This window comes from Ochotona curzoniae, unplaced genomic scaffold (genome assembly GCF_017591425.1).
Source record: "Ochotona curzoniae isolate NIBS_2020 unplaced genomic scaffold, NIBS_Ocur_1.0 contig_4105, whole genome shotgun sequence".
In the NCBI taxonomy this organism is placed as follows: domain Eukaryota; kingdom Metazoa; phylum Chordata; class Mammalia; order Lagomorpha; family Ochotonidae; genus Ochotona; species Ochotona curzoniae.
Window position 1 is genome coordinate 7,973,413 of NW_024466129.1, and position 22,692 is coordinate 7,996,104.

General features: G+C 46.6%; 1 protein-coding gene across 3 annotated transcripts in view; it reads left to right on the forward strand.

The window, feature by feature from the left end:
• The window catches only part of NCAPG2 (non-SMC condensin II complex subunit G2), a 62,806-nt gene extending 54,074 nt beyond the window's left edge, over positions 1-8,732 (forward strand). For all 3 annotated transcript variants that reach the window (XM_040984362.1, XM_040984361.1, XM_040984360.1), the window contains one exon: positions 8,652-8,732. In XM_040984362.1, coding sequence (XP_040840296.1) covers positions 8,652-8,703 — 52 coding nt within the window. In that variant the 3' untranslated portion in view covers positions 8,704-8,732. The remainder of the gene's footprint in view (positions 1-8,651) is intronic.
• The last annotated feature ends 13,960 nt before the right edge of the window (positions 8,733-22,692 follow it).

The following is a 22,692-nucleotide window of genomic DNA, read 5'->3' on the forward strand; positions in this document are numbered from 1 at the left end:
CCCCATTTCTTTCATGTTAGGAGCCTGGCTGATTTTCTGTTGCTTTCTAAATAAATGCTTGGTAATTTATAATTCCCTTCAAAATTATGCATTAAATTTTTAAGTTTATTAGCATATAGTGGCTTGTTATTAATAGAATTTTTATGCATTTAGGTATTATATACATATGGAAAAAACATTTAGGTAGCCAGTATATTGCAGAATGAATTGTGACAAAATGTTGTTTCTACCTGAATTAAGGAATACAAGTTCTACCAGTGTGTTTTGATCCTTATTCTACTAAGTGACTTGTTAAAATATCTTGAATGCTTATAATTTGCCTAATTATCCTGATGAGGACTGCTTTTGAATTCCTGTTTTGTGTGTGAGTTTGGAAAGGCTGCATCTTGTGTTTGTCCTTCTTGAGCTGTAGGAAAGCTTCTTACTGAAAAGTCCATTGGTCAGGTGTTAGGGTCATTCCACCAGGTTTCTTTTGGTGAGTGTGTTTGGCAGCCCACCGAGTAATTTGAACAGAGAAAGTTCAATGTGAAAAATGTAGCAGGATTTCTGATGATTGGGCTATTGGCTGGTGTGAGTTAGGGCCCTACAGAATAGAGAATGCCAAATAAAACAACCTCAAGACTACGTGAGGTCAGTTTCTTGAAGTTCTTCAAGGGCTCAGAAGAAGAGCTGGCTCTGTAGATGAGGAAGTCCCCGAGGGCCTTTGGTGGGACCCACTTGCCATCCATCTCTTCGCTAGAGTCAGATTGGGGTTGATAGGGAGCTGTTAGGGTATTCTGCAGAAACCCCTCTCCCCTCAGTGTCTCTACTATAGAACAGAATCTTGAGTTAGGCACTAAATGAGGTGATTGGATTTGGGTTGGTGATGCTATGACTGTGTTTACTGTGCTAGCTTTTTTGAGGTTAGGCTTTGCAATAATATTTAAGAAGCCTAACAAACTCACTCTAATGGACTTTTTATTTTTACTTATAAACCTTTATTAATTTTTAAAATCTTTACTTTTGATGATGTTTACATAGTTGATTAGGATAGCATGGGTTGAAGATTAGGGCAAAGTGGATAAACCATTGCTTTCAATTTTTTGTTTCTTCTTCCTGTATCTGGGATAGGAGGGCAGAGAAGGGAAAAAGCCACACCCAACGTGCAAACTACATCAGTACCCGGGGATGGGGGACGGCCACCCGATGTCAACCCAGGTCCCTGATGTGGAGCATGCTCTGAGAGTGCTGCTCAAATGGTTTCCATAGTTCTGAAATGTTGTTGATTTTGTTGCTCCAAGCATGAGGAAATCCTTCCGAGGCCCATTGGCTGACATAGTCCACCCTCGAGTCTTCATTAGCTCAGATACTTACTGTCAATGCTTGGCTGAGGTAGTTGTCCAATTTGTTCTGCCCTTCCTCCTCTGCTACAGTAACAGATGTCCTCTGCAGGCCCCAGTGGACTGCCATGTCCTCCATGTGCATCTGGGCATGCCATCGCCTGCACCATCTAAGTCACTGAGGAGGCCCAGTTCTGACACATGCATTCCACAGTCAGACCACAGATCCTGCAGTTCTCCCCATAGTTGGAGTTCTGAGTCTAGCAGTTCATTTGGTGGGAGTAAGGGGGTCCCAAAGAAACCTCATCTGAGATGACCCCAGACCTGACTCCTGTGTGTGCTTGCCAGTATGGTTCCCAGCTCAGTCTGTTGCCCACTTCAGCCCATATGCACACACTGTCTCCAGCCTTCCCTTTTACATAAACCACTGGATGCTGGGACCTAGCTCAGTGCTGCCTACCACACACTTGCCCTCACGCAAACCTGCGGGAACCTTAGCCTATTTGGAGTGACCCCCAGCAGACCCCACCATGCCCACCCCCGAGCCCTGCCTCTGAGCTTGCCAAAGCAGACTGGCCTAGTCTATCCCACTTTCCATTCGGCTCTCATACACATCCATGGGTGTTAAGAGCCTAGCTCAACCCAACCAACCCCACTATCCATCCCACAGACTGGCTCTCCTCCTAACCCAGTTCACGTGTAGGTCAACAAGTGCTGTTTTTACCCAGCCTGGTCTACCCCATCTCAGTTCTCATGCTCATCGGTGGAAGCAGTGGTTCAGCAAGGAAGTGCCCTCACAGTCTCCCTACAAAACTTTTAACCCTCTTGCTCCTACACATCACCCCTTCCCCTAGATCTCACAGGCTGTGGGTACTATAGCCCAGTCTGATATGGTCTGCCTCACCTCGGCATGTTCTGACAGGTGCTATAGCCTGGCCCAGCCCAATCTGCCCCCATTTTTAGCTTATGCTGGTGGATGCTACAGCCTAGCTCAGTCCAGCCAGCCCCCAGTCCTGGCCCTAATATGAACTGAATGGTATTGAGGTCTGTACTCTGTACTGGTTCTCACACCTGCCAGTGGGTACTATGAACTGTCCCAATCTATCTGATCCCAGTCCAGACCCCCACACATGTCGTTGGGTACTGTAACTTGACCTGGTTTGGGCTGTCCCCAGCTTTGGTTCTTACACTCACCTGCAGGGACTGCGTCCTGACAAAGGAGTTGCCCAGGCTCCTCTGTGTCAGTTCTCCTACCAGTGGCAGATCTTGTGCACACTGGTGGGTCCTTGGCCCAGTCTGACTTAGTCTACCCTCTGTCCTGGCAGGAAGAGTGGCCTTACCCAACCACCACACACCCATTCTGCTTCTTACTGTTGGGTTACAGCCCAGCCACACCTGGTCCACACCCAGACAAATCTCTCATGTGGTTCAGCAGGTGCCAGTACTGAGCGAGCCCAGCCTATCCTGCACCCACTCTCATGAGCACCAATGGGTGCTGGAATTTAACCCTGTCTGGCACAACCCAGACCCCATCCACACCCATGCCAAGGGACACTGCACTCATGTCCAGCCCAGATGCTGTCCCCATTCTGTCTAATGTGCTCACAGTAGGAACTACAAACCATACAAAGCGTCTCTGTAGCTTTCCAGCCAGGCCTTTTCCCTGCCATAGATTTTGGTTCCTCAGATCCAGCTCAACATAATCCATCCCCCATTTTGGCCTTTGCCATGGGATCCTGAATCGCCTCCAATCCCAACTCTTGGTAGTGGGTGCTACAGCCTTGCCCTGCCCAGTCTGTCCCCTGCCATCCTATGGCTCATGTAAACCGGCAGGTATGATCGCCTAGCTTGGTATGACCTATATTCCAGCCTGGACAAGCCTAGGGTGCTAAGGTTTGTCCTGGCCCCATTTAATCCTCCTTCCACTTCTGCCCCAGATGCAGCCCACACTTGCTGACAAGTGGAGCAACCTTGCCCAGCCTGATCAATACCCAGGCCTGAATTACATGCTTAGCAGTAAGAGCTACAAAGAGAGTTTTCCCAAGTTCCCCAATCAGGCCAACTCCCAAATCCTGATCTTACATGTGCCAGTGGGTGCTAGGCTCTTGTGCAGTATAGTCTGCCCCCTCTGTCCCAGGCTTTGTTTGAGTTGGTGGATGTTACGGCCCACCCCATACACCTTTCTTGGGTGCACCCGTGGGTGCTGCAGCCTGGACTAACCCAGCCTGTTCCCAACCCTAGCGCATGTGAGTGTTCGGGAGTTCATGGTCATGCCTTGTTCAGCTCATCACCACTGTCAACTGTTAAGCAAACCAGTGGAAATTGCAGCTCCACAAGGGTGGGCCCATACATCTCCCACAGAATCTGCCCCTAGACTTGGTTGTTCAACATGCTGGTTAGTGTCATGTGCCAGCCTAACATTACCTGTCCCTTGTTCCAACTCTCACCGGTGTGTACTGTGATCTAACCCTGCCAGGCAGGCTCCCAGCAGTAACTTTAGTTGTGGTCAGTGGGTGTTCCATTCTAACTAGCCCAGCTCAGGTCTCCCACGTGGGATGGTACATCAGTCTGATCCTTTAAGGTCCTCCAGCTTCCCCCTTCCAAACCACTAGGTCCCATTCCCCTCACTGACCTACAAGTAAGTCAGTGAAAGTCCATCAGAAATTATTCCGCACCTGCCACATACTCCCTCAGCATTCCTCCCTCTCACACATTCCCTTCCCCCCTTCCCTCCCTCCTTTCCCTGATCATTCCACAGTCCCTGAACCCAGCCTTCCGAAGCCCAGTCTTTCGGTATGGTGGTCTGGAGCTCTGCCCGCCCACTGGGGTCTCAAGCTTCTGGCATGTGTGCTGGCCTGGGAGCTTACCCCTCCGCACACCCAAATCCAGACCCATTCAAAGTTTCCTAAGCCCAGTCCAGCAGCATGCTAACCTAGGGTTCTCCTCTCCCCTCCCGCCACCCACCTGGGACCAAGCATGTGGGGAAGTCCCCAGGCTTGGTCCCCAGGTCCCTCAGCTTCCCCACTGCACACTCCATCCCCTCAGCCCCCTCCAAGCCCACACTCTCTGGCCCCCACGAGGCAGCCACCACTCGTGCAGACACGGAAGGCAGCTCAACTTTTTTTGTTAAGATTTATTCATTTTTATTGGAAAAGCAGATTCAGAAGGAGAGAGAGGAAGAAAGATTGTCCACTGGTTCACTCCCCAAGTGGTTCCAATTGCCAGAGCTGAGCCAATCCCAGCCAGGAACTTTGTCCAGGTCTCCCATGTGGGTGCAAAGTCCCAAAGCTTTGGGCCATCTCCCACTGCTTTCCCAGACCACAGGCATGGAACTGGATGGGAAGTGGAGCAGGTGAGACATGAAATCCAGCTCCCATGTGGAATGTAGCACTTGGCAGGTGGAGGATTAGCCAATTGAGCCATCATGCTGGGACACCACCACCCTCTTTTTTTTTTTAAGATTTATTTACCCCAGCTCCAGCTATTATGGCTATTTGGGGAGTGAACCAGCAGACCTTTATAATATACTGTATATTATTTAACAAATATTGGTGCTTATTAAATAATGGTTTGAATATTAACATTTGCTAAATATATGGCATATTATAAAATGTTAAGTATTACTATTAAATAACATTTTGTTTATTTAATAAATAAACCTATTATTTGAAAAATAATAAATAAGTGGCTGGGACTGGGCTGGTCCTAAGCCAGGAGCTTTTTCCTGGTCTCACACGTGGGTGAGGGCAGCCGAAGCACTTGAGCTGCATCTTCCGCTGCTTTACTTGGGCTGTTAGTAGGGGTCCAGGTGGCTTCCGCTGCTTTACCTGGGCTGCTAGCAGGGGTCCAGGTGGCTTCCGCTGCTTTACCTGGGCTGTAAGTAGGGGTCCAGGTGGGAGGTGGGGTCCACTGCTTTACCTGGGCTCTTAGCAGGGATCCAGGTGGGAGGTGAGATCTGCTGCTTTATCTGGGCTGTTAGCAGGGGTCCAGGTGGAAGGTGACAGAGGCTCTAGGGGATGCTGGTGCTGTGGGCGGCGGCTTTAACCACCACACCACAGTGCTGGTCCCAGTGGATGCAGGACAGTGTAGATGGATATACCAGGGATAAAGATTTTTTAAGTGATCAGAATAAGTATGCAGCTATGAAATATTTTCAAGACATAGTAATAATCTCATAAGTGGAAACAGTTTATAACATTTCTTTGAGATAACATTGGCAATGATGGCTGGTTTAAATAAATCATGATATGAACCGTTCTAAAAATGTAGGGGAATCAGAACATTTGCTCCTTGTTAGAAATGTCTTTTATTTCCACTTGAATAGAGTTTGAAACTAACTCGTGAGTTGTGTTAGTTACATAGAGAACAGAAAGGTCTGAGAAATTAAAACCATGGACTGTTGTGCAAAGGAAAAACACATTAATAGAATTTAAACATGAGAGGTAATGTTTTGTTTCCCTGTAGTTTGTAATTCTAGGCCATTTTTCTACCAAACTGCTACACAGATAGAGTGGTTCTTTAAGGAGAAAGCATCTGGATAAGTAAATAGGTCAGAGCTGGGAAACACTGACTTCTTACATATGCAGGAGAAACCAGTGGCTGAAAAAAAAATCAATCAATGGAAGATAAACAATTAAGATTTAGGACTTTATTTTTAAATATTATTGATTTCAGGTTAGATTGGAGACACTAAGGCAAATGAACATCTTTAAGACTGGGAAACTTGCCCCAATTAATATTTGAAGCAATGAAAAATTAGTTTAGAAGCGAACATTTTTTTCAACTAATCTATCTTTCACTCCAGCAGGATTAGCATTTTGTTGACTAGTCTGGTGGCTGCTGGATAAAAAGTGGCTCAGCTTAGTTTTTAATTGCCTTACCTTGTATAGTAAACTGCAAATTGACCAGGTTTTCTCAGGAGAAACATGAATTTGCCAGTGCATTGGTGCATTTGAATGTTAAATAGGTTATATATTTATTACTTTCATCAATAGTATGATGATGGCAATGCATTTGTAATTTGAGTTTACGGAAGTATAAACATTTGAGGTTCCTATGACCTAATGAGTTTTCCCACAGAGTACATGAACATATTAGCAAATTACTTGCTGCGGCTGATTGTGTTTGTACGCAGGCAACTTTTATAGTTGTGTAATGCAGTCACTGGCACTGATAGGAGACCTTGAAGGAAGGAAGTGCTCCCTGTAGACGGGGCATCTTTTTGTTGTTGTTATCCAGTGTCCATGAAGAAAATCTCATTTTATTCTGCTTTTTATTATTTTGATAGTTTTCTAAATAAATTTGGAGCAGGATGATTCTTATAGCTTATTTTGCAGCATGTTTTTATCAACAACACCCAGTGAAACTTGGTGTTGACGTTTAAAAACTGAACAGAGTTGCACTACATTGTATTGTGTTTCTGCTGCTCAGTTTAGCTCTGTCTTTTCTTGTGGTTGTGATCCTGTAGACTCCTCAAGTACTCTCTAGTCAGACAATGCCAGGGGCAACGGAGGAGCCTTTGTTCTTACTGACATGGATGTACAGGCTTCCGTCTAAGATGTATGTGTGTTGTGTTCCCTCGTGCCTATGGACATTAGCGCTGTGGGGGAAGGTCTCCTAACGCACGAGGAGAGCCTGGGCTGGGGTTAGTTGTTGTTGTTGTTGTTGTTGTTGTTGTTGTGTTTCTGAGGTTTCACCTCTGTCCCTCCCGCACTAGATGCTGTGTTTTGTTTTGCCCATCCATCTTCATTTCCCTGCATCTGACTCTCTTGAGTTGCAGAAGCAGAATTCTCCATGAGCCTGACGAGTCTGACCACCCCTGCCTCAGTTACTCTCTCTAGCAGAAAGGCATGCAGTGATTGTTGTTGTCAATCAAAACAGCTGGTTAAATGGACTTAATAAGTACTTTTGCCTTAAATAACCTAACTTTTTTCTCTTAATTATGTTTAAATTCATTGTCATTGAATCTTAAGATTTTTTGAAAATATAATTAGAAGATGGTTTTGGGCTGTTCTCTCTGTCCCAGCTGTTGCAGCCCAGCAGTAGTTCCTGGCCTGGCAGTTGGGTGTAGTGCTGGGGTGCAGACAGAGCTTGTTGTCCTCCCTGGCCAGCTGTGAGGTCAGGCAGGAAGCCCCTGAGGCTGCAGGCCCAGCACAGAATCCAGGTTTGGTCTTCAGGAGGTTCTGGCCCCACAACTCCTAAAGACCTGATGGGGTGGGGCAGCACGAGAGAGGTGTCAGTATATGTGTGTTCCTCTGTGGCTGAGCCTGGGAGAGCGGAGAGGGCTGTGGGCCTGGCATCTGCGAGGCCACAGGACAGTCAGATGTGCAGACATGGTCTCTGTTGAGATTCACATTCGAGAGGTCTGCAGGGTCCAGGCGGAGCGTTGTCTCAGAGCAAATACTGCTGAAGGTAAATCATGAGGAATCTTAGGTCAGAGAGAAATAGTCATTTAGCAAATAAGTGACTGAAGAAAATGTCCCAAAACAGCAAAATATAATTAATTTTAAAGAATCTGCTTTTCTTTCACTAAGTTGTCTGGAATTGATGAGGGATAAAAAAAGAAAAAGTAAATAATTTGAAATGAAAAATCTGAATTCTTGGGGCTGGCATTATTTTATAGTGTGGTAAGCTCTAAGCACCAGTTAACATCCGAGCTGCTCTGCTGATGTGCTTGAGAAAGCAGTGCAAGGTGCCCCAAGTACTTAAGGCCTAAGCCCATATCAAGGCCTGGGGTGACGCTTGCTGCTCCTGGCTTCAGCCTGGCCCAGCCCTGGCTTTTGCAGCCACTTGGAGAATGAACCAGTGCACACAAGATCAGTCTTCCTCGCTTCCTCTTTCCATCCCTCCCTCTCTTCCTCCATTCTTTCCTCCTGCTCTCCACCTTCCTCCTTGCCTGTCTGTAACTTTGTCTTTAAAATAAATAAAATAAAAATTTTTTAAATCCTACAATGTCTTAGTGGCTAAAACCTCACCTTGGAGGGAGCCAGGATACCATATATAGCTCATGGCCCCATTGCTCCACTTCCCATCCAGCTCCCTGCTTGTGGCCTGGGAAGGCAGTCAAAAGCAGCCCAAAGCCTTGGACCCTACACCCACATGGGAGACCCAGAAGAGTCTTCTGGCTCCTGGTTTCCATAGGATCAGCTCAGCTCCAGCCATGTGGCCACTTGGGGAGTGAACCAGTGGATGGAAGATCTTTCTCCCTGTCTCTTCTCTGTATTAATCTGCCTTTCCAATATAAAGAAACATTTTTTTTACTCCATTTTTAAGTGGCAGGTCTGGTGATAATTTAATCACATCAGTCTGTCTGTTTTTTCGCTTGTGTTTCAGATTTTTGTATGAATCATCAACAAGAACTTTGGAAGAACTTTTGAATTCATAACCAAGCCAACATCTTTGGATATACAAACATACAGAGAAAGGACTCAGAAACTTGCAAATTTGAATACATATGTATTTTCTTAGTGTTTTTAATGTTAATAAGGGTAATATTTCTTCAGGGTGGCGGGTGGGAATGAGTTGAAAAACTCAAAGTTCTTAAATTGTTGCCCAGTGTCTACATAAATAATATATTTAACATAAAGAACTCCAGATGTCTCCAAAAGAGACTTTTCAAACATAGTTGTTTTAAAAATGACTTTTATATATGTAATGTTGCTTATAATCTATGAGTAATAAAGCAATGACAACATTTCTTTGTGTGCTTTCTTCAAAAATACTGTTAATGCACGTTTTCTCCTTGGGAGAGTGGCTAATTTCCTGGGTGAACCTGCCATTAGTTTTACCTGAATGCCAGGTATTCAGTGTGTGCATTATATTGTACCCCAGTGTGTGCAAATAACGGAACGCCATGGTTTCCACAGAAATCAGCCTGCAAGTAAGCTATTATTATTTACATCTTTTCTTTCTGGGAGCCATCACGGTGCCGGGGTGCTGGTGTCTCCTGCCTTGTCCCTGGCCCTGCCTTGCTTCCCTGTGGCCACCAGGTTACCTACCCACCAAGATCTAGACATGGTTGAACCTACATGTGGCCAGGTAGCCAAGTGCTTCCAGTTACCATGGAACATCTGTGCAACTTGACCTTTCCCACATTCTGCCTGGGATGAGGTTATAATGGATGGGGCTTCTGCTGTGCTGTGAGAGTGGTACAGCTTTGTGTTCTGTTTATATCTACACTTTTTAAAACCTTACTATCTTCAGCATAACTAGTTCAAGGCCATACCTCACACTGTGATTGCCAGCAGCATCCCCACTTTGAACACCAAAGTCGCTCACACAGCAGGTACTGAAGGAGAATGCATGTCTTACTGCACCAGCAACTCCTCAAGAGGGAAAGCAAATGCTCACCATTTTAAGGATTCTGTGTTAGAAGACATTGTTTACTGTTAACCAGGACTTGAAGGGAAGAGATCTCCAGAAGAGAAAAATACTTCGTTTCCAGGTGGCCAAAGGAAATGTAATCATCATCATTTAAATTATTGTGTTTGGGCCCCACGGCGTGAAATAGCGGCAGAAGTCCTCGCCTTGAATGCGCCAGGATCCCATATGGGCGCCAGTTCTAATCCCAGCATCTCCGCTTCCCATCCAGCTCCCTGCTTGTGGCCTGGGAAAGCACTAGAGGACGGCCCAAAGCTTTGGGATCCTGTGCCTGCCTGGGAGACCCAGAAAAAGTTCCTGGTTCCCGGCTTTGGATCGGCGAAGCACCGGCCGTTGCGCTCACTTGGGGAGCGAATCATTGGGCGGAAGATCTTCCTCTCTGTCTCTCCTCCTCTCTGTATATCTGACTTTGTAATAAAAATAAATAAATCTTTTAAAAAATTATTCTGTTTGTCTACGTCAGTGGTTCTCAGACAGTAAGATACATCAGAGTTACTCATTGCTGTTGGATCTCATTCCAAGTCTCATTCAGAATCCTTTTTGAGATTGATCCATGTTCATCTGCTTTTAGGAATAAAGTTGCTAGGAGCCAGCGTTCATAGGTTTGTGTCCCAGTTTCACCAGGTCAGTTTCTTAGAGTAGAATTACTGAGCAGTATATCAACTGTACACTTCAGAAAGTGTCAAACCTGTTTTCTTCAGTGCTTTTCCCTGTGTTACTTCCTATCCTGCCCGACGTGGTTACTCCAGGATTTTAGGTTGTGTGTATTCTCTTGGGTATGTAGCTCATTGGCTGCAGTTTGCCTTGCCCTGACACATCACCATTGGTGCAGTGACTGCTGTAACTCGTCGTCTGGTTTTCATTGTGTTGCTGCATTGTTTGTCTTGCTGAGCTCTAAGACAAGTGTGCATGTGGTTTGCCTTTTTAAAAATAGACTTCAAAGAACATGATTTTTGTAGGAGCTCTAGCACCAATTTATATGTAAACCTTTTTGATGTGTTTATTTGGAAGGCAGAGAGACACAAAGAGGTTTCGCATCTGCCAGATCGCTCCCCAAAGCCTGCAGCACCTAGAGTCAGGCAGGGCCAAAGCTGGGAGATCTCCCAGGTGCATGACATACCCATCTGCTTGAGCCATCGCCTGCTGCTCAAGAGGATGTGCGTTAGCCAGCAGCTCGAGTCGGGAGTAGATCTGGCCAGGCACACCATTGTGGGATGTGTATGTCACAAGTTGCTTGTTAACTGCCGAGCCAACTGCCCTAACCTGGCCTTATGCTCTTACGCAGGCTGATGGTCATTGCAGCCTTGCCAGGCTCATGTGCCTCCAGTCAGTTCTCCTGCTCACCAGTGGGAGCAGTGGCCAAGAAGCAGAGCTTCCACAGCCCCCTCACCAAGTTAGCTCTTGACCTGGGAACTCTGAGCCCCCGAGCCAGGGCTAGGCCACTCTGGAATGGCCCATCTGGTGTCAGTATTCACCAGCAGGTACTGCAGCCTAGCCCAGCCTGTCCAGCCCTAGGCCCAGCCCTAATGTGAACTGGCAGGTGTGTCCTAACCCAACCTGATGTGCACCTTTTCCTGACTCATACCTGCCAACAGGTGTTGCAGACTGGCCCACCCCCAGACCTGGTCCACAAGTTTACCAATGAGTACTGTAGTCCAGCCTGGTTCAGACTGCTCTAGCCTCAGTTCTCATACTCACCAGGCAAAGCCCCATGCTTGCCTTTCTGACTTGCTCCCAGCTGCTAATCTCATGCACACAGGTGGGTGTTGGGCTCAGCCTGACCTGGCCTACCTTCAGTTCCAACATTCATTGGCAGTTACCATTACAGACATTTTATAGTTGAAGCTTTTTAGCTCTTAGGATCAAATAAATTATCTTTCAAGTAAATTTGAAATTTGAATTGTTTCAAACTTTAACCTTTTGAAGGATTTACAGATGAGGGGAAATTGTCTTTTTTAATTATTTTAAATTTTGGATTTTATGGTACAATTCTACAGAATCTGGGATCCCCCCCTGCCAATTTCCACCCCAAGACTGATTTTCCCCATATTGTTACAATAGTATAGTCCTTCATAATGAGTTATAATTCCATCAGTCTGTTCTTTGACATGGAGCTTTTTGGTTTACATCAATTTTGAAGAAATTTCAGAATTTTCATGATTTTTCTGTAGTTTTTCTTTCTCCTCCCCACTTCTAAGTACATATTAAACTGCTCAGTGCTTTTTTTGTTGCCTCTTCAATTTTCCAACCCCTCCCCCTTACTGTCTCTTTTACGTTTTCTTCTGGCTAGTGGTCGTATTTTTGCTTGGATTAATTTTCTTTTTCAGTTTTGTTTTTGATAATTTTTACATAGTTGATTAAAGTGGGTGAAACATTGTTTCCACTTTTTCCTTTTTCCTTCCTGTATCTGAGTTAAGGGAGAGATAAGGGAAGAAGCCACATCCAGCCTTCCAATCATCCCAGGGTCCCCAATGTGGGGCATGCTCTGAGGGTCCTGCTCAAGTGGTTTTGATAGTTCAACAGTTCTGTTATGTCGCCGATCTTACCACTCCAATCACAATGAAATCTCTCCAGACTCCACTGGCTGACATAGTTCATCTTGGAGACCCCATTTGCCTAGATACTATTCACTGCTACCTCTTTGCTGGGGTAGTTGATCAATTTGTCCTGTCCTCTGTCCTCTGTTACAGTACTAGGTGTCCTGTGCAGATGCCAATGGACTGTCATATCCTTCATGTGCACCTGGATATGCTGTCCACTGAGAAGGCAAATGCACTCCATGGTCAGACCATGGAATCTGCAATTTCCTCCATGGTTGGGGTTCTGAGTCGAGCAATTCATTTGGGAGGATGCCCAAAGAAACCTTGTCTGAGGTGATCCCAGACCTGATTCTTGTGTATGTTTGCCAATACAGGGTCTAACACAATCTGTCGCCCAAATCAGCTTATGCATATGCTGGTGGTTACAATTGCTGGGTCAGTTCTGTCTCCAACCCTGTCTTCTCAGACCAATATGGGTATTGTAGCCCAGCCCAATCCTGCCCACCACACACTCGGCCTCCATGTAAACCAGTGGGAGCTGCAGCCTAGTCGGAGCGATTCTCAATTACCCTTACCAGGCCCAGCCCTGCCCTGGTTCCCATGCTTGCCAGTATGTACAGTAGACTGGTCCAGTCTGTCCCACATCCCATTCTGCTCTTGCACATGTCAATGGACATTGAAGCCTAATTCAGCCCAAGCAGTCCCACTATCCAGGCCACACTGGTGCTGGCCGATGCCACTCTCTGTCTAGCCATGCCTGCTCCTAGTGCTGGTTTTCATGTTCACCAGTGGGAGTGGCAACCTAAGACAGAGGTGTTGCTTAGATTCTCAGTCATTTTTTTAGTTACCAGAAAAATCTGAGGCTATATGTAATATGTTTAATTGAAAGGCAGAATTGCAGAGAACGAGAGATCTTTCTTTTGTTCTTCGCTTGTAAGTGGCCACAGAGGTTAGGGTTCAAACAGGCTGAAGTCGAGAGCTTCATCCAGGTCTTCCACATGTGTGCAGGGGCCCAAGCGCTTTCCTAGGACAGTCGTAGGGAGTAGAAAGCGAGCAGCCAGGGCTCAAACTGGCACCCAAATGGGATGTTGGCCTTGCAGACAGTAGCTTACTGTTCAATGCCCCAGTGCCAGCCCCTTGAATTGATTTTTGGAAAGATGATATGCACCATGAATTTTATATCATGGGTGCATGCAAAATTGATTTGAGAAAATTTTTAATGTTGGCTTGCTATTATGTTTACTTGCTAATTTGGATATAAAATCTCATCTGGAAGCAATATTTTTCTGTTATTTATGATGGTATTTATTGTCTTTCAGGAAACTTAAAGGAAAAACACGTGAGCCTGGTACTTGGTGATGTCACTGTTCACTAACTGGTTGCAGGGGGTGGCACACGTTTAGGTCAGGGAGCCCCTGTCTCACCTCGCCAGAACGTGTCTGCTTGTCGGCCGCAGTATGTGGGGACCGCAGGCTCTGCTGCTTCTCTGTTTGCTTTAACATTCATGACAATTCTTAAATAAAGCTTAACTGAAGCCACTCCCATCCCACATGATATCATTATGTGGATGAGATATCTAATATGTTAACAGGCAGTGATGGGACCCGGTGTGGTAACTTAGTATTTAAATCCTTGCCTTTTATGTGCTGGGATCTGTACAGGCACCGGCTCGTGTCTCGGCTGCTCCACTGCCCATCTTGCTCCCTACTTGTGGCCTGGGAAAGCAGTTGAGGATGACCCAAAGGCTTGGGTCTCTGTACCCATGTGGGGGACCTAGAGGAGGTTTCTGGCTTCAGATCAGCTCAGTTCCACTGTTGTGGCCACTTGGGGAGTGAATCAGCAGATGGAAGATCTCTCTGTATCTCCTTCTCTCAATATAGCTGTCTTTCTAATAAAAAATAAATAAATCTTATAAAAATAGTTAGGATGAAAGTGCCTTGACCCTAGCCTGTTTCTCATTCTCAGACACCTGTATGTTCTTACAGCTGACTGACACGAGACTGAGGTATGAAGTGTCATCTCTCCTGGGTCCCTCTCCATCTTTCTAAGAAAGTGCTGTGGTTGTTTTGTGCCCTGCCTTGTGGAGTGGCAGGGCTGCCGCCGCCGCATCTGCTGTGTGATATAAATTGCTGCCCCATCTCGGATTTTCCTGTTGTTGTGGTTGAATCTTTTCATGGGATGTCTCAGTTCTGATTTGATTCATTTCCACTTGTTTGTGGTTGACAAAGCTCCTTATAGATGCTGTGGCTACTCCCTTTAGGATATGTGTACTGTCTGTAGCCTCTTTTTGAGATGTCATTATCTCTACCCTGTACTTGCCTTTATCTGTTAATTCATAAAGGGTTTGTAAATGATAGTACTCTGATTTTTTAAAACATGTGTTTCTGTATTTGAAAGGTAGAGTTACAGAGAGAAGCCTGGAACCAGGAGCCAGGAGCTTCTTCCAGGTCTCCTGCGTGGGTGACAGGAGCCCAAATGCTTGGACCATCTTCATACTGCTTTTTCCTGGGTTATTAGTAGGGAGCGGGGTGAGAAGTGGAGCATCCTGAATATGAACCTGTGTCCATTTGGGATGCTGGCATTGGAGGTACCACAATGATGGCTCCCAATACTGACTTATTCTATCCTTTCTCTTTTCTCAAGTACATTATTTGACTATATTATTTTGTTGCATAGACTGAATAGCAATGGAGGAAAAATTGCTAGATTTTTTTCCTATTATATGCTACTCAAAATAATGAGCAGCTTCAAAAAAAAAGCTGATTAGAATGTATAAAGATTTGATGTGTTTCAGCCTGTTGTATTTATTCTCCACACTGCTGTAGGGGCTCGTGCAGGTGGGGCACCGCGTCCTTCCACAATCATCTGCTGATTCCCTGGCTCTCTGATCTGTTAGGGGATTCCTGCACTAGATCTGGAACTAGCCATTCTCCCAAGAACTTAGGGTTTGTTTGAATGAAACATTGCGGCTTGGAGACCACCATCCGGCCTGGAAGGTGTTATTGCTGAGGAGCGGGGTCACGGGCCACTGTTTCTATGCCGTTCAGTAAACAGAGGCCAGAGGTGACTATGTAGATACAGGTGAAGTTGCGTTTACATGTAATGTTTGTGATAACTACATATGCATATATATTATGTATGCACATGTCTCAAGGAGAAGCATGACTTCATACTGACCATTCCAGTTTAAATGTAGGACCTCAGGATCCTCACTTCATCTCGTTGCCCTTGTGTGTGTCCTTTGTAGCAAACGAGAAGTCCGGGTTCTCTGTGATGCCATTGGAGTCGCTTGCTTCAGCCAGCAATCACACTACACTGAGAACAGCAGTTCAAACAGCACTCCATCGGGGTGACTCCAGAACATAGCGTAGGATTTTGAGTTCTTTTGAACTTGTATACTCTGCTAGAGGGGTTCAAGTTCTTTACGAGCACTTTTCTTTTTTAAAGATTTATTTTTATTATTTTTTTTTTATTGGAAAGGTGGATATACAGAGAGGAGAGACAGAGAGGAAGGTCTTCCGTCCGATGATTCACTCCCCAAGTGAGCGCAACGGGCCGATGTTATGCCGGTCCGAAGCCAGGAGCCTCTTCCGGGACTCCCACGCAGATGCAGGGTCCCAAAGCTTTGGGCCGTCCTCGACTGCTTTCCCAGGCCACAGGCAGGGAGCTGGAAGGGAAGCAGGGCTGCTGGGATAGAACCGGTGCCCATATGGGATCCCGGGTGTGCAAGGTGAGGACCTTAACCACTTGCGCCACAGCGCCGGGCCCATACGAGCACTTTTCCTCAGCTGGATGCATCATCAGCTATATCGGTTTAATTTTAGCACCAATGAATAAGCACTGGTTTTTTTTAATCTCTATTTTTGGAATTATAATCGCACAGTGCCAGAGTTAAATTTTAAATAAATATAGGTTCAAAAAACATATAGTTTCTCACATCTAAAATAGGTAATGATTTAAAAAAAAACTATGGTCTGTTCTCATATTTGAAGGAAGAAAATAGTGTATTAATTGCCTCTTTTTGCAATTAGTGGCTACACACTACACGCTACGCTTTTGCTGTGTTTCTAGCTGAAGGTATTCTAGAAGCCACTTTAAGAGAGAACCGCAGATCTTTGTCACTGCTCGCGCACAGGGCTTGGGGCTCCATTGTGTGTGCGGCAAGCACCTTGCTGCGAGGCCGCTCCTCTGTGCTCGGCTCTGCTGCATAATAGCACAGTGCCTCACAGCCTTGTGCGTATTTCTTTTGATGCTTGTGCTGGTATGTAATTAGGAGAGATTCCTAAAAGAGAGATTGCCAGATGAAAGCATAAATGGAGTTGTGATTTTCTTAATTGCCTAATTCCTGTCTCCGGAGGTTGCACCGTTTTACCTCCCCAGCAGCAATACGAGATGGCCCGTTTCCCTTCAGCTTTGCCAATGGAATATGTCATCGAAATGTTGGATTTTTGCCAACCTGATAGGTGAGAAATGGTATCTCCGTAGCATTTTAATTTGCAGTTCATTATGAGCAAGTCAGACTGCTTCTTAAAAGGGTCCTCAGTGATTTTCCTACCCAACTTGACCGCCATTTGCGAAGTAGCTGGTGCTGCCAACCTGGTCCTATGGCCCTTGGCGGGAGAGAACAGGTGTTTCCTTTTGTGATGCAAATTGCTTTCCTCAGTGCCTGGGTAGGAGCTGGCTGGCCCTAGGGTTATGAACACAGAGATTCCTCCAAGGAGATATGTATATATCTGAGAGGGGTGGGAGGGGAACCCCCTGAGGCTACGGAACCCTACCATATATATATAAAAGATTTATGTTTCATGTCAGGCATTTTTTTTTAAAGATTTATTTATTCTTATTAGAAAGGCAGATGTACAGAGAAGAGGAGAGACCGAGAGGAAGATCTTCTATCCAATGGTTCACTCCCTGAGCGGCCACAACGGCTCCGAAGCCAGCAACCAGGGGCACTTCTGGGTCTCCCATGCAGGTGCAGGGTCCCAAGGCCCTGGGCCATCCTCCACTGCCCTCCCAGGCCACAAGTAGGGAGCTGGATGGGAAGTGGAGTTGCTGAGATTAGAACTGTTGACCATATGAGATCCTGGCACGTGCATGGTGAGGACCCCAGCTGCCAGGTCATTGCACCAGGTCCTAGGCAGGCAGATATACAGAGAGGAGGATAGACAGAGAAGAAGATCTTCCATCTGATGATTCACTCCCCAAGTGGCTGCAACTTCCAGAGCTGAGCCGATCTGAAGTCAGAAGCCAGGAGCCACTTTCAGGTCTCCCACACGGGTGCAGGGTCCCAAGTCTTTGGGCCGTCCTCCATTACTTTCCCAGGACACAAGCAGGGAACTAGATGGGAATTAGAGCAGTTGGAATATGAACTGGCACCCATATGGGATCCTGGCGCATGCAAGGCAAGGACTTTAGCCACTAGGCTACCGTGCTGGGCCCCTCTAAAGAAAATTTTACTTTGTTCCTGGCGATAGCAGAAGTGAGTGTTTGTGCTGTGTGTGTTGAGTCCCTCCATCTTTTATCCTTCTCCATGGTAGGGTTCCGTAGCCTCAGGGGGTTCCCCTCCCACCCCTCTCCCCTGGGCCGCCCTCCCTCACTGATTTCCCCTATATTATCACAATAATATATTCCTTTAGCAACAATCACAGTTCTATTGTTCTGCTATGTAGTGTATCCTGGCAGTATAGGTACACGCAGAGTAACAAGTGCAGCCTCCTGTTGTCAAGGGACAGTTAACAGTTTCACGGGGAGTCTTTGTTTCGTTCAGGAGCACAGATACACATTGCAATGTTTCTTCGCTTCCGGGTGTGCTGGTCTCCTTTATACAGTGCATCTGTGAGAATTCATATTACATGTTTACCTAGATATCTGTTGATCTTTCATTCTGCATGAACTTCGCTTTATATCAGAGAGAACATATGATGTTTGTCCTTTTGGGATTGGCTTATCTGGCTGAGCACAATAGTCCCTAGTTGGAACCGTTTTGTTGAGTCCATCTTTCTTTAATCCGAATCCCAAGGCCCTTTTTCTCTGCTGATTCAGGAGGGAAGCACATGTTCTATCATTCCACAGCCCACTGCGGAACTTAAGAAAAATAGCAGTTCTGGTGCGAGCATCAGTTTGGGGAGGGGGAGGCGGGGAGGCACTATTATCATTTTCATGGCAGTGGACAGCTCAGTTCCAGGCCTCGTGACTTTAGTATGAGCCTTCCAAGTGTGCATTCTCTTGGTAGGAAATGCAGCAAGCAGATTTGGAGGATGCCCTGGGTGAAGACTATAGTGTGGGTGGCCTGGCTCTGCCAAGGCAGCCACCCCCTGGGAAGATTCTCACGGTCGTTAGGTGAGTACCTGGTAGTGTCAGGTGCCCCACTGCCTTTGTGACTTGATTGGCGTGAGCCTTCCTGTGTGTGTGCCTGCAATGATGGCATTCCATCAGAATCGTGAAGTGAGGATTTCAAAAGCTCATCTTGCTCACAATTTGAGATGTGTATAAGGGTGCGAGATAGAATGGCGAGAGTGTAACTGTTGATCTCCCTATGTGTGTATTTCCTTCAAGATTCTGTAGCATGACAACAGATTTTTAGCTCTACCAGCGTCTTAGGCGCCCCTTCACTATTTCAAACTCAGTAATATACTTCCACACAAGCCTCTTCGCTGAAGAGACAGCTTTCTCTAGGAAAACCTCAGGAATGGATTTAACCAGTTGCATGAATCACGCTTGATGGCAAGACTTAAGATGGTAAGGCAAAATAAATTATACTCTGAACTATACCATGAGATTTCTTTTTTCCAAAGGGAAATACCAGTTTTAAAGATTTATGTCTGCTGTGTGCTATAGAAGATACTTGGTAAATGACTGGGTTTCCAAGAAAGCTTCAAAACCAAGTTGACGGCCAACATCCCTGACTGAGTTCTATACTCTGCCGTGGGTGGTAAGGAGAAGAGTTTGCTGTTGCTTGTAAAATGAGATGGGACCACCGTGATAGGAAGTGTGTGGTTGTGTGCCAGTCACTGCCATCGCCCATCTCCGCCAGCAGTGAAGGCACGGTGTGTGTTGAAGGCCAGCCTCCATGGTCTCAGGCTTGAGTCATAGTGGCAAAGCTGGATTCCATTACCAAATCCCTCCTGCTGTGAGAAAAATAGCTTTTGGAGATAGACCTAGAAAGATTTTTTTTTTTCCTGGAAACATGGCACTTTTTTTAAAATAGAGAAAGTGGAACCCTTTGGCTTACATGAAACACTTATGTATACCAGGAGCCACTAACTTATTATTATTTTTAAAGATTTATTTATTTTTATTGCAAAGTCAGATATATACAGAGAGTAGGAGAGACAGAGAGGAAGATCTTCTGTTCAACGATTCACTCCCCAAGTGACCACAATGACCGGAGCTGCAATGATCCAAAGCCAGGAGCCAGGAGCTCTTCTGGGTCTCCCACATGGGTGCAGGGTCCCCAGGCTTTGGGCTGTCCTTGACTGCTTTCCCAGGCCACAATCAGGGAGCTGGATGAGAAGCAGGCCTGCCAGGATTTGAACCAGCGCCCATATGGACTCCTGGTGCATTCAAGGCAAGGACTTTTAGCTGCTAGGCCACCATACCGGGTCCAGCCATTAACTTATTAAGAGCTCCCTGGGGGCCCAGCGTGGTGGCGCAGTGGTTGGGGTCCTTGCCTTGCACCCCGGGATCCCATGTGGGCGCCAGTTCTAGTCTCGGCGGCCCCGCTTCCCATCCGGCTCCCTGCTTGTGGCCTGGGAAGGCAGTGGAGGACAGCCCAAGGCTTTGGGACCCTGCGCCCGCGTGGGAGACCTGGAGGGGGCTCCTGGCTTCGGATTGGCTCGGCTCTAGCCGTTGCAGCCGCCTGGGGAGTGAATCATCAGACGGAAGATGTCTCTCCTCTCTGTATATCGGCCTTTCCAATAAAAATAAAATAAATCTTAAAAAAAAAGAGCTCCCTGGATCTACGTTGTATTTCTGTCTGACGAGGCACAAATGATGTCTCCATGTGATGACAGTCAGGATGTGGCTGGTGTGGCTGGCAGCTGGTGCTAAGAAGCGCATCCTCCTGTCTGAGGCCGATGGACAATCTCAGCTGCAGGTCGGCACCTGCCAGTGTGGAGCCTTGGCCTGCGTTCCCTGGACTTGGGGTGAAGAAAACTGGCGTCTCGTGAGGCTCTTGTTTGGTTCTGCAGTGAACAACTTTATCATCAGTGCAGGCGAGGGGAAGCTGCAGGGCAGCCTCACTCCTGTTTCTGGGCACCAGAAGATGATTTTTCTTTACCCTACCATGTTTATGAAAATCAGGCTTGCAGCCATCTCAGAGCAAACAGAGAACACCTGTGTGTGTGTATGTGTGTGTGTGTGTGTGTGTGTGTGAGAGAGAGAGAGAGAGAGAGGAGAGAGAGTGGTACTTAGGAGAGCCACGTGGTTCCTTTTATTTCTATTGGGCTTCTCAACCACTCTAGGCTTGTTTCTTATTCTGTAAAGCAGATTGAAACACTATGAATTTAGGGGAAAATAGTAGTTGATTTTTCTTGAAGCAGTGTTTTCTCAAAGGCTTTGATCCTGTATACCATTTTAGATTTTTCCAGAATATCCAGCAGTGACTTCTCAATCCCTATGACTGCATGATCCAATTCCTCCTCCTCTTCTTCCTCCTCCTCCTCCCCCCCCCCCACACACAAACACACAAGCACAGATCTTCACAAAGTTCGCAGGAAACGCACGTGAAGAAAAGATGTGTTTCAAGACACTTCTGTTGCAAAATAGCTTTCTAGAATTCCATTTTTTCCCATGAACCCTTTGAAGTACCCTCGCAGTGGAGTGTGTGCTCTTAAACCAACAGGAACTTCAGACAGTCACAGTGCATTTAACACCCTGGCATCGGTCCACTGTAGGGTGTCTGCTGTTTACCCCTGGGAGAGCATGGCTCATGGGAGCTAAGGCTCCCAATTACCATGGCCCAGTGTCGCAAGATCAGGGAAAAGATCAAAATTCACTGTACGGTGTGTAACCGAATGTGCACAGTGCTTTTGTATCCTTATAAAGTTGAAAATTTGTTAAACTGAATATCTTGGGTCACAGACTGTCTCCGTGTGTGTGTGTATGTGTGTGTGTGTGTGTGTGTGTGTGTGTGTGTGTGTGTGTGTGTGTGTGTAAGAAAGAGAGAGAGAGAGAGAAGGAATTGGATCATGTGATCACAGGGCTTGCGACATCCTTGCTGTTTGCAGATTGGAAACCCAGGAAAGCTGCTGGGAGGTTTCTGGGGAAGTCAGCCAGCTCGAGAAGCAGGACAGTTGAGGGTGGCAGTTCCTACCCGAGGCAGGAGCAAGCCAACTGTCCAGCTCCTGCAAGCAGGTGGAAGGTGCATCCAGGCTTCCTCTCCTTTTGCTTTTACTCAAGCCCACCCTCCCTGGAGAGGGCACTGTGCCGTGCTGAATCTTAACAATTTGCGTAGTCGGCTATGGAAACACTCCAGCCCAGACACTCCCTAATGTTTCTCCAGCTCTTTGGCCCTCTTGTGGTCCAAGAGGCAGCATTACATGTGCCTTTGTACTACTGAGGTCCCTGAATGGATTCAGCTGAGTTGTGGCCCTGCCCAAACATGGACATGTGGCTGCTGCACCTGCTCCGCACACTGCAGAGCATCACTGCATCCCTGCCTGCTGCACACGGGCAGGACGCTCCATTAGCCCATCTGTCACTCAGACACATGCGTCCACCAGCACTATAAAAACAGCATGTCATGTCATCCAGAAAACTGTCCAACCTCCCACACCGGCCACCCTACAGTGTATGAGGAGGAATGGAGGAGACGTGACATCCCCTAGAGTCCGAGTTCACCAATGGAGTCAGGAGCGAATTGGAGTCAGAAGCCAGTTGGAGTCAGGAGCCAAAGGCTAAATCCTTGCCTTGAATGCCCCAGGATCCCATATGGGTGCTGGTTTGTGTCCATTCTACATCCAGCTCCCTGCTTGTGCCCTGGGAAAGCAGTCAACCTTGGCCCAAAGCCTTGGGACCCTGCACCTATGTGGGAGGCCTGGAAGACGCTCCTGGCTCCTGGCTTTGGATCACCTCAGCTCCAACTGTGGCAATCACTTGGAGAGTGAACCATTGGAAGTAGAAGATTTTCTCTCTGTATCTCCTTCTCCCTGAAAATCTATATTTCTAACAAAAAAATATAGTAAACTTGTAAAAGAAACATCTGCTGAATCCCCTCTCTGAGCAGCCACAGGCTGTCCTTGGAAACAGGATGTGCTTTCCAGGACACAAAGTAGCCAGTTTGGAACTCTGTTCCAAGTCCAGGGCTTCTCCTTGAGACTTCAATTGCAGCAGAGGTTCCTCCCGCCTTCTTCCAATTTTGTTACTCAGATGACAAAAAGATGGACTTAAGGGTCAAGCTCGAATAAGATCTATGAACAAGATCACTGACCGTATAAAGGGCGTTCATAAGGGAA